General features: G+C 44.1%; 1 protein-coding gene across 1 annotated transcript in view; it reads left to right on the plus strand.

The window, feature by feature from the left end:
* ZSWIM5 (zinc finger SWIM-type containing 5) overlaps positions 1-12653 on the plus strand; it is a 1363657-nt gene that overhangs the window by 1085877 nt on the left and 265127 nt on the right. The window contains exon 9 of the mRNA XM_044085901.1: positions 3707-3964. Within this exon, the coding sequence (XP_043941836.1) occupies positions 3707-3964 (258 nt within the window). The remainder of the gene's footprint in view (positions 1-3706; positions 3965-12653) is intronic.

Consider the following 12653-nt stretch of genomic DNA (forward strand, 5'->3'; position numbering starts at 1 on the left):
TATTGTACAACTGATAAGCAAGGGCATCATATCTAGGTCCAGATTTATCATCATACCACTATACTTGGCCCTAATCAGACCCATCATAGAGTATAATACACCCTTTGGTATGTACCTGACCAGACACACGCAGCAGCTGGAATGTCCACAGTGGTTTCTTACAAAAAGAATTTAGGGAGTAAACACAATGTCTTTTCAGATCACCTCAAAGCCTTGTATCTTTCCTTGGTATCATGCAGACATTTGAGAGATGTTCTTGGCCTGGCATACAAGGCATCCATGGACCCCCCTTTTGATGAACCTTTTGCATTTCCACAAAACAACAACAGAACTGCAAGATTAAAAGACCTGAGTTTTGCTTGAGAGATAAGTAGCACATATTGGAGAGAGTGGTTTCTCAAACAATTCCTGTTGTCTGGAACAGGCTCCCTATCCCAGTTCAAGTGCAACTTGGACCAGTGGCTGGGTAATCAGAAATTCACCCCCTGGTCTGGCTCCTATGTCTGTGATGGATAGAGGCAGTCGGTAAATCACTTTTGTAAATCAAATTTGTGTTTCACATTTGGGTTGTATAGCTAGGCTTATAAGGGCTCTAGTATTCCTTAGCCTAGTATGCACCTGTGAACTTTACTGATGGATAGACCTGTTGCTTCTGAGTCCAGGTATTCATCCCCTCCTGTAGCCCCTTTCCAGTCTGTGACCACAGATGTTTCAGACTGTGCTTGGGGGTTGTATCCAAAGACAGTCAAGGTACAGGGTCTGTGGGTCTGCTATTTCAAGAAAAAGCACATATGTCATTAATAAATGGTTTAAAGCCTGTGAACTGTTAGTGGACTCAATGACCTCTTTTAGTTATCACACACACACAAAAAAAAGTGTAATGTGATATACAAACAAAGGGGACAGGAACCTGGTCTCCCTTTACAAACTAGCTTTAACAGCCTGAGAACCTGCAGTTCAGCAAAACCTGTCATCATAGGCTGCTTTCATTCCTTCACAGCAGAATACTATAGTATACAGTCTGAGCAAGTTCAGAACAGACACCCACAAATGTAAGTTACACACGGGGGTCTTCAGGAGAGGTCATCCACCTGTGGGAAACATCTCAAGTAGATCAGTTTGCCTCAATTTGCAACAGACAGTTGAAAAATCCTGTTCCAGGACTTCTTGCAGAAAAGGCTGGAAGATTAATGCCTTTTTCTTCCCATAAATGGTAGCATTTCTGTGGCTTTCCCCTGATAACTAAAGTTATTTTAAAGATCCAAAAGGAAACTCCTGAGTGAATCTCTGTAACTCCCTTTTAGACCAGACAACATTGGTTGTCCCTTCTCATGAAAATAACCAAGGGCAATTTCCACAAACTTACCCACACAGTGGATTTGCTAACATGGGACAAGAGATCTCTTATTCACTCCATCTTTCAAACTCTGCATAGTTTTGAATCCCCCCCAAGGCACATTTTTTTCTGAGGCTGTACAGCAAGCTTTTTTTAAAGAAGGCTAAGAATCGTGTTTAGATAAATGGAAGAGAATTTCTGGTTAGTTCTGCAACAGGAACTCAGGCCTTTTTATGGCTGAAGCAACATAGGTTCTCCAGTATCTGTGAATTGCTCATGTCTGTCATTTTCTATTTATTAAGATTCATTTTTATGCCATTGCTGCTTATCTACCAGTAGATCTGTCATTTCATCCTTAGGTGTCAGGTAAAACAATTTCTGCAAGAGGCACTTCACATTTGTCACCTCAAAAATAGGTGGCTCTTCCTTGGGATTTTTGTATTAGAAAAACTTACATGTTTATCTTTTGAACCACCTCATTAGGCTAATTTAAAGTTCTTAACATGAGATATATTACTTGCTGCTCTTATTTTGACTAGGGGGAGTGTCTGAGTTGCAAGCTCTTTCATAATTCAACCACATCGCACTCTTCTTAAGGACAGAGTAATCTTAAGGACCGACCATCCTTTCCTTCATGCCAAAGGTAGTAGAAGAATTGACTGTAAATCAATTTATTTGTCTCCTGGTGTTCTTTCTTGAACCAGATCAAAGCAGGCAGTTTGCAAATAGTTATCCTATGCAACTGAGTTTTATTCCTGTCATGGAAATACTGTTTTCAAGGTCAAGGCTGACACTGATGGAGCTTTGGCTACTTCTAGAGCTTTTTGGAAAGATGTAGATTCTGTAGAAGCAGTCTAGAATCTGCAACTTGGTCATCTTGTACACTCAGTCACTAAACATTGTCTGCTTGATTTCTTTGAGTGTGCATGAGCAGGATTCTAATTGACTGTTCTCCAGGGGCTTGTTGACTGTGACCTTTCATCCTTCTGTCTAGCTATCTAAGCTTTGATAATCCTACCATATAGCTTACGCCACTGGAGCAGTGATGTAAAGATGAACACAGTACAGCTGTGTAAGTAGTTACCATAACAGTAGAAGTTCAAATAGATCACTGTTGCTGTATAACTTTCTTCATTCCCCCATATCTTGTACCTCTTTTGTTCTTCTCCTGCTGGTTCTCTCTCCTTTTTGTATCTAGTCTTTCTGCCAGGGTTTCCCTTTTCTCATAGCACATAACTAATTGTATTTAGACTCTTAAGTTTTTTTTCTGTGAGGCAAGGAAGCTCCGAATTTGGTGCTCATATGTCCACTTTTATACTGGAACACCCTTGTACCAACTCAGATGTACGGTATGTGGAACATGGCCAGAAGGCTTGAATACTGGCTGGACATCCAATCCTTGACAAAGATACATCCTGTATAGCACTACCAACAGTGATCTAGTTGAGTTCTGTTATGATGGTAACCTTAATTACACAGCTGTACTTTTTCTGCAGGCCAATGGGTAGGGATAGGAAGCATACAAGTCTGAAATTGGCAGGTTTTAGAGCTATAGGGGAGAGCGCACTAGAAAAATTTATTCAGGGCTCCCCCATTGCATTAGTCCATCTCTGAGATCAACTGATATGGTGACTGCTCGAATATTTTATTTCTAAACTGAGCTCATTTTAACAGCAAAGTGCTGTTTCCAAGGAATTAAACAAGATGCCAGTAGTGTATTGTCTGAAACATTTTATACATTTTTCCTAAACATTTTCCGTACTTATTGTTTCATAGAAAGTGCTGGTTATGAAGAAGTTTTGCATGATGCACTAAATCATAACATATGAGGTTATGTTGCAGATGGACATTAGACCATCCAGCTTGACATCTTGAACTTTCAGATATTTCTCTACAGAACCACCCCACCATGCCACTGATATTAGTAGGACATTTATAAAGGGGAGAGGCATCTGTACCATTCTCATTTCATCCTTCTACGAAGAGCATTTGGAAGTAGCCCTGTCTGTACCTTTTCAGGTGACATCCAGAGCAACAGTATGTAACCAGTTGGGTATTCTTTCTGTCTCTATTTGCAATACTATGTTATAAGATTTGCCTATTCCATCTGTGAATTGGAGGTTTTCCCAAGGACTTTGATGTTTTTGGGAAATGTTAACAGGTATGTTGCACTTACAGTACATGCAACTGTTAACTGATGCAGTTTGTACTTCTCAAGTATATCATGCTTATCTTTGCCTTAAAATACATTTTTCTATGTGTATATACATGCATATGTATATATGTGTGTGTATGTAGTTAAAATAACTCATAGGATAGATAGTTGCCATCAAGGAATGGTACTTAATATTTAAAAACTTTCTCCTTCAGATACTGGTGATCCCAAACCCCCAGTTTTTCAGCATGTGCCTGTTGTTGGTTGTCAAGATGGTGGAGAGTCATACCTGTCATTAGCCTTGGAAGTGGCACTTGTGGGGATGGGGCAGCAGCGAGTAATGCCAGAAGGACTGTATGCACAGGACAAGGTCTGCCGAAATGAAGAGCAGATAATTGCCCATTTGCAGGAGCTGCAACTTGAAGAGGTTTTGGTACAGACACTCCGTAAACAATGCATATTACTGTTGGAAGGTAAGGAGATTTAATACCACTGGCAAAAGGAGACATGACTGCAGTTTACTTGAAGGTATTTGAAAAAACAAAACATTCATGAATATTTTATAATGAAAATGTTCAAACATTTGTTCATTTCCTGCAAAAGAAAGCTGTCAGTTTAAAATTGCATAAAATTTCAAGTTGATTTGCCTTTTGGATGTAGCCTGTGACTTGGTGCCAGGTGTGTGCATGGCCCCTCCCTTCTGCAGGCAACTTAGGGTTTTAATGGTGTTCAGAAACCACTTGAGGATGTAACTATGCCAGTTGAAAGCATTTCTTGTCCAGGTCTTTTCTGTTTTCTGTGAAACTTTGCCAAAATGTCATAACGCCTTCCTTGGGGCAAGAGTGTGTGTGTATATTATATATATGTATATTATATATATATATATATATATATATATATATATATATATTTATTTATTTATATATATATATTTATTTATATATATATATATATATATATATATATAAATGTAATATCTACCCATGCATTCATTCAAGCATACATATGTGTCAAATGAAAGTTTGGTCACTTAAGTGGAACCCATGTAACACACACACAATATCTAAATACAGTGCCATTAAGTTGTTTAATTTTACTGCACCTGTAAAAGCAGTGTAGTGATATACCAGTGATAAAAGAAAACAATCTTTTATTTCTTCCTGTAGGTTGCCTTTATTTTCTTGTGCTACCTGTCCCTCATTTCATACTGCCACCCCCCCATAAGCATCAGTAGACCCAATGTATGCATTTAACTAGCAATTTCCCTTTTCTAGGGGTGGCAGTTGGATAGTGGATCTCCAGAGTAATTACACTACAGGGCAGATTTTACAGCTCTACCTACATCCATCCCAGTGCATTACTCACTGCAGCTTTAAGGTGTTGGGTAGATTTTGATTTTCCTTGTATGTCCCAATATAAATTTCTTGTCAAATCTAGGTGTAGTGTTGTATAGCAGACTTCAGTAGCCTGTTGATACCTTTCCACTGGAAAACTGAGCCAGCCATTAGGACCATTGTTAGGAGTTTACTGCAGTGCATTTTGTACACTTTTCACCCCAGGCCTGCTGACCTTCAAGCCCACCCCTGTGAAATGGCCATACCTTGGAATTTCATCCAGGCTCGGGGGCAATGCTGTCTGGAGGGGCTGTAACCCAGGCAGTCATGAGTGCTTTGTAGCTTGTGACTACCTACACTCTGCCTTAACTAGCAACTTTTGAGGTGCTTATCCTGCCAGCTGAGTGTGTCTGGCTTATACCCGAGATGGGGACCCAAAAGGGTGACCAAGTCTTCTAGTTGCTGCCCAGTGTGCTCTGCCCCACAAGTCTTTGACTTGTATCATGCTGATGCAGGTGAAGGTGTCCCCACCCAATAATAGCCCCTCCCCATCTCTAGGGAATCCATTGCCTGCCCTCTGCGTGCTTGCAGCCATACACTCATGACCTGAGAGCTACTGTCACCATCTTGAACTTCCAAGCTTTTGTCTCTTAGTCAGAAGTGTTCTTTCAAATTTGGCTTACATGAGAGTTTTGTCAGACCAGGAAAAAACACTCCTTGCCCTCAATTTCATCCTGTGCATGGCAGTTCCAACATGAGCCCCAGTTGCTAATCATACTCATTCATCTGGGTTGTAGGTGTGGCGTTATCTCTCTGAGCTATCAGTTCAGTCATAGCAGATAAAATGTTCAAGAGCAGATGTACTTTTTGAGCATATAGTGATGCAGCACTTAACAGTTGCTTCCTCACGGCTCTTGGTTCTCTAGCTTGGTTTCTGTTTGGAGCATCTTTTGTTCTGTTAGTCTGCATGTCCTCCTTGTATCCACGCAAGTTTTCGTCAGGGTCACCATTTCCTTCCATGTGCAAAGACATATTTATAAATGAACTGGTGATTCTTCAGATTGTCAGGGTGGGTATGTGTGTGTGTGTGTGTGTGTGTGTGTGTGTGTGTGTGTATATATATATATATATATATATATATATATATATATATGTATATGTAGATTGGCATCCCATCTAAAATTGTACCCAAGCCTTAAACCTATTGTTTCATAGGGCAGGGTGTTTCTCCATTGTGACCTTTATTATATTAAAATGCCTATCAGAAAATGAATTATTGCTTGTCTGACTTTCTATAGTTTTTTTTTTTTTTTTTTAATGGAAAACTGCTTGGGAGTCTGCTGCTTTGTTATGCCTACATTAGACGGCTCTTTGAAGTAAGATTCTTCTGTGATGTAATTACTTTATGATCTTCATGGTGGGCACTGAAGTGGGGTATGTATCCCCCCAACTAAGATTTTCATCTTTTTTGGAGGCATATCGAAAGTTTGGCTGCTGAAGGCCGTGGGTATGCCCCCCCCCCCCCCAAACATGGTACTGAGATTTTTTTTTCAGTTGTATCTGAGGAAAAGAGATTCAGTGGTTTGAGTCTTAAGAAACAGCCCTCTCTGATATAAACAGATTCATAGGAGTGTGTAGATAGATATATTTATATAGATTTATTTATTTACTTATACAGACGGACACACACAAGTTGTCCCTGATTTTGCATTATATTTTGGCCTGTCCCTTGTAAAATTTTTAATTTTCTGGTAAATTGCTCAGAGTTAGTCAGTCGGTAATGCCCAGCATTTACGGCTCTACATGAATGATTTATTGTTTAGGAAATGCATGTTAAAGTAACTTTTTAAATGAATTAGAGCAGGATTTAATTGTCCCTGATTTTGAGTCTTGGACAATTATTTTTTCCATGATTCTTGAGCAAAGAAGTCAGGCAGGGCTGTTGTGTGTATTCAAATTTGCATATCTGTATTTTGCAGTCTGTTCACACATTTGACTTTTAGAATTTCTTTCAAATGCATAGATCTGAGCACAGAGTAGAGGCCCTTTGAGTGACCTGGTAGAAGTGAGGTTAGATTACAATGAAGACATATTTCCCTCTAGTGATGCGAATGTTTTGCTGTTTTTTGCCACTAGAACAAAATAAGTTCCTAGTGGTATGGAGCCACCTATCCGTCGTGCAGTGCACCAGCATGTATTGCAGGCAGTTTTAGGAAATCATCAAGCTGTATAGCAGTTCGAGAGAGTTGAAGCAAAACTGCATTGCAAGAGAATCTAAACTGGAAAAGGCAAGCTACATAAATAGAAATTGTTTCACTCCACACTTGCAGGTTATATGTTAAACTATGATGTTAAGTTGTCAATCTCGCCTTCATTCTTGCTTGATGAGATCTTGATGGGTTCGGAGCCGATCCTCGGCTCCGACTCGGCACTTGCTAAGCTCGAGAGTCACTTTTACCAGCTCGAGGCAGCCCCATATCCCATGATGCAAGGCGGTAAGTACCCAGATCTCGTTTGCCAGCTTAGGAGGTCTTCTTTTTACCAGCTCCTGGTAAGTTATTCACTTTTGTGAGATTTAAGCCCCTTTTAGTAAAAAAAACCTTTTATTGATAGTTTTAAGTTTATTTTGTACTTTTTCTGACAGAAAATCCCTGTCTCCTTTAATTTTGTTAGTCAAACTTTTCCCTATCCCATCCCCCCCCCCCTGTTAGGGTGTGTGTGTTGGTTTTATAGGATACCTTTTGGTATTTTATTTAAGTTAATTTTGACTGGTGTGTGTGTGTGTGTTTTTCAGCACCATGTCAAAGGAGAGGGTCTCAGGTTTTAAGAAGTGTGACTCGTGCTGTCAGAAGATGTCTCTGACAGACGGTCACACTTCTTGCCTGTATTGTCTGGGCCCTCTTCACCTGCAGGACTCCTGTGCTATTTGTCATTCCTTCAGCCAGAGAGTCCTGCAGGAGAGACGTAATAAGCTGATTCTTAGGGGCCTTCTTAAGCCGGAGGGCTCTCCGGCTAAGTCGGCTCCACCAAAATCAGCAAAACCTTCCAAGGCCCAGGCTTCTGTATCTAAGCCTGCGGCCTCGGTTCCGACTGAGTCGAGATCGGCTCGGCTGGAGCCGATTCTGGCTTGACAAGCCTTCGGCACCGATGGCTATCGGTGCCGAATCTATTGACCACTTCGATGTCGGCTCCGATCGGTTCCGACACCCATGTGGCACAGGCATCGGTGTCGGCTCCGATCGGCTCCGACACCGTTACTTTGGTGGCTGTATCGGCTCCAGCTGGAGCCGATACATCGAGCTTCCTGTCGGCTCCGAGAGGTCGGCTCCGACAGGATCTATAGTATCGGCTCCGATGGCTCATTCCAGGAAGAGGGCGAGGGCTCCTTCCTTGGGGGCGGTACTTTCGGCTCCGGCTTCACCTCTTCTATCGGAACGGAGCCATCGGAGCCGATCTTCAAGGTCATCCAGGTTGTCAGATCATGACCTAGAGAGAGTGGTCAGTAGATTACTTAAGTCACAGGTACTGGCCCAAATGTTACACAGTCCGTCTCAACAGACGACTGTTGGTCCACACCCCGTTACAGTTCCTCCTTCAACTCTACCCCAGAGCTTGGAGTTGGTGTCTTGGGGAATGGTTACTGGTAGGGCTGGAGGACGGATACCCCTTCTGTTCCTTCAGCCTCTACTCTGATCTCCTCTTGAGACCTTCCTTAGAGGGATTCGTGGTCGGGCTTCCATGGTCTCCTCCGAGGGGTGAGTGGCATCGGACCCTTGTCCGAACCCGCTCTTCCCCTTGGAGCCTCGGCCTTGGTGAGCTCGGCTCCGACATCTGCCTCGAGACTTCCCTGTCAGTGGTCCCTGGAGTTCCTAGCTCTTGGAGCGGGTTCTCTCGGACCTGCCTGGGAGGAGCATTCGAGGTGATGAAGAGTGTACTGGCCACTGGTATCAGTCAGCAGTCTGTTCCCGTAGCTCCTCCCTCTATAGTACCTGTTGACATCTCTGCCACTTCTCTTGCTACAGGACCCAGAGATCCTCCGCCTCAGGTTTCCCCATTGGGAATTTCCCCTCTTCCGAGGATTCTCCTGATGTTTCGGGAGATCCTCCTAGGAAGAGGACTTGTAAGAGGAAGCATGTAGACTCCCGAGTCTGTCACTTGGATACTGACTTTGATGAGTCAGAGGGATCCCTAGATCCCCTCTGAGGATGTCTCCTTCTCAGACATCCTAGAACTTCTGAAACAGAGGGGAAACTGGCCCACCAACAATCCCTCTGAGGATGAGTCAGTATACCTAGAGGCGTTTGGATCTCGGCCCTCCACCTCCTGGGTGTCTCCGCCTTCGACCCCTTATGCAGGTTATTGCACGAAGGCGTGGGCAGCTCCTGACTCTGTAGAGCCAGTCCCTAGGAGGCCTTCAAAATTTATCACTGCCCGATGTGACAAACAATTCCTTACTAAGGGTGTCCCGCTGATGCCATGGTGGTGGCTGCGGCCACCAAAAAGGAACTTGCAGATCCTTCCGTGCCGTCCATCCTCCTAATAAGGACTCTAGGACCATGGATAGGTACGGTAAGCGGATGTTTTCCTCAGCGACCTTTGCTATGCGTTCGCTGAATTACCTATGTCACTTCACCAGACTCCAGAGGGATATCCTGAAGGAGCTGGGAGAAGTAGTTCAGGATCCTACAGCTGCAGGGGCTCAAGAAAAAATTGCTTCTCAGCTAGGAACCCTCAATTCCATTGCAAACTCCTCCATGCGGCTAATATCTTATGCTGCGGATGGAGCGAGTAGAGCCGCAGGCACAGGTGTGGCTCTTAGACGCCAAGCCTGGATGCGGCTATGTGATTTTGAGGATCCCTTTAAGGCGTCCTTCACAAATTCTCCCTTTGATGGGTCAGCTTTGTTTGGCCCTCAGGTGAAGGAAACCTTGACCAGGTGCGAGCAGGACGGCAAGACTCTTTCTGCTGTTGGAGTCCGTTTTCCACCCTTTCTAGGCCTTATCCCAAAGGACAGAAGGGTGGGAAGATGTGGTTCCAGAATCCCAAGGAGTCACGCCGGATTCACGTGGTCAGTTTACCCCTAGAGGCAGAGGGGGTAACAACAACAGACGCCGCTCTAGAGGCAGAGGGGTCCAAGAACCAGGGAAACAGGGAGCCTCTCTCTGACAAGCCCTTTCAGCATCCCTGAGGTGTTGCCCGGCTGTCCCTCCTTGGAGGCAGTCGGGGGAAGATTATCACTGTACCCAGAAGCCTGGCATTCCCTCATTCAAGACAGATGGGTACAGTCGATCATATCCAAGGGTTACATAATTCCTTTCGAGGAAAGTCCTTCCCTCAAGTTCCCTTCCAGATGTACCACCCGGTCTAAGGGAGATTACAGAGTCAGAAATCGCAAAATTACTGCAAAAAAGAGCCATTCAGCCAGTTACAATAGACCATTCAGAGCCCGGAATCTACTCAAGGTTCTTTTGGTCCCCAAAAGACGGGAGACTGGAGACCAATATTGGATCTCAGCAGACTCAACAAGTCTGTCAGGAAGACAAGATTCCGAATGGTCACTCTTCAGTCAATTCTGCCCTTCTTACAGAAGGACAACTGGATGTGCTCAATAGATCTTCAGGATGCGTACTATCACATCAAAATTCACAGACGCTCCAGGAGATTTCTCCGCTTTCGGCTGGGGTCCAGTCATTTCCAGTTCAGAGCCCTGCCCTTTGGTCTCACTACAGCCCCAGAGTGTTCACCAAATGCATGGCAGTGGTCACGGCTCACCTGAGACGTCAAGGATTCCAGGTGTTTCCGTATCTCGACGACTGGCTCCTGTCAGCCACCACCAGGCATCAGCTTATACAAGCCAGGGATTACACAATAGACCTTTGTTCTCATTTGGGCATCTCAATCAACTTCGAAAAGTCATCCTTATCGCCCTGCCAGTCTATTACCTTCATAGGCGCAAACTTAAACACTGTTCGAATGTCAGCTACCCTTACAGATCAAAGAGTTTCAGACATTCAGAGTCATGTCAGGATCATTCTGGCCAGCAAGAAAGTACAGGCCAGAATGGTTCTAAAGGTATTAGGTCTCATGGCTGCGGCCATTACTCTTCTTCCCCTGGCTCGATTCTACATGCGCCTTCTTCAGTGGATGCTGTTCACACAATGGTCATACCAGCAACTTCCAATGCGTCACCAGATTCTGGTGACACAGACATGCAAAGAGCATCTTGCTTGGTGGATCACATCGCCTCAGGTTCACCAAGGCAGGTACTTTGTACCCCATCCCGATAGCCACTGTCACCACGGATGCCTCCCTGATCGGGTGGGGGTCATTATCAGGGCAGGATGGTTCATGGGACGTGGCAGCCGTTCGAGTACCATCTGCACATAAATGTCCTGGAGATGAGAGCAGTGCTTTTAACGCTGCAAGCCCTCAACGACTTTCTTCCCGTAGGGACAATTGCAGTCCACACAGACAACATGTCTGTAGTTTGGTATATCAACAAACAGGGCGGAACCAAGTCCTACCCCTTGTGTCGAGAAGCGCTCAGACTATGGCAATGGGCGATCTCCTCTCATCGGTTTCTGGTAGCAACGCATATCCCTGGGAAAACCAACATTGTAGCGGACAGATTGAGCAGAGCTATTCTCATGCCTCACGAGTGGTCTCTCAAGCAATCTATAGCGGAAGAGATTTTTCTGGAATGGGGTCGTCCATGTTGCGATCTTTTGCTACTGCCCAAAACCGCAACTGTCCAGACTTCTTCAGCCTCTTCCCTCTATCAGGCCATCCCGCAGAGACGCTCTGACCCAGGATTGGCCCCAGGGACTTCTTTATGCCTTTCCTCCATTTCCTCTGATCCCTCAGGTGATCCAGAAAGCTACCGTTTTGAGAGCCAAATTGATTCTCATTGCCCCTTACTGGCCTCGACAAGTTTGGTTCCCGTTCCTCCATCATCACCTTTTGGTGCAGCCGTGGCATCTGGACCCAGTGCCAGATCTTCTGATTCACCAATCGGGTCAGCTGCACCGGTCAATCCCTTCTCTCAACCTCACAGCATGGTTGCTCCACTTCCTTCCTTAGCCAGGCTTCCTTTGATCTCTAACCCAGTTAGAGACATCATAGTAGCTTCGCTAAAATCCTCTACCAGGAGGATTTATACAAGCAAATGGTAACGTTTCTCTTATTGGGCTAAGGCCCAAAATATTGATCCTTTTACTGCCCCTGTTCAGGCAGTCCTGGACTACTTAGCAGAGATTTTTCATGCAGGCTCCTCTTCTTCCACAGTCAGAGTTCAATTGGCTGCTATTTCCAATTTTCATGTCGGGATAGCAGATCATAATATTATGTCCCATAGGCTCTGCAGGGCCTTCTTGAAAGGAATTTTCCTACTAAAGCCTCCAATCAGGAATCCTCCTCCTCAGTGGGATCTAAATTTAGTGCTGACATCCTTGATTCTTCCCTACTTCGAGCCAGCTGTTTCTTGTTCCCTGAAATATCTTTCTTGTAAAACTTTATTCCTAGTGGCTATTACATCTGCCAGGAGGGTGTCTGAACTTCATGCTCTTCGGTTCGACCCCTATTTGGTTTTTCACAAAGACAGAGTATCTTTGAGAACTAATCCAACCTTTTACCTAAGGTCGCTTCAAAGAACAATCTGAATCAATCCATTGATCTCCCTGTATTTTTCCTAACTATTCAGATAGAGCTGAACAAAAGCTACATTATCTTGATGTCCACCGTCAACTTAGATATTATTTGGACAGAACAAAAAATTTAGAATATCTGATCAACTTTTTGTTTCCTATGCAGTTAAAACAAATGGCCTTCC

The sequence above is a fragment of the Protopterus annectens genome, chromosome 10.part0 (genome assembly GCF_019279795.1).
Source record: "Protopterus annectens isolate FY-2018-M chromosome 10.part0, PAN1.0, whole genome shotgun sequence".
In the NCBI taxonomy this organism is placed as follows: domain Eukaryota; kingdom Metazoa; phylum Chordata; order Ceratodontiformes; family Protopteridae; genus Protopterus; species Protopterus annectens.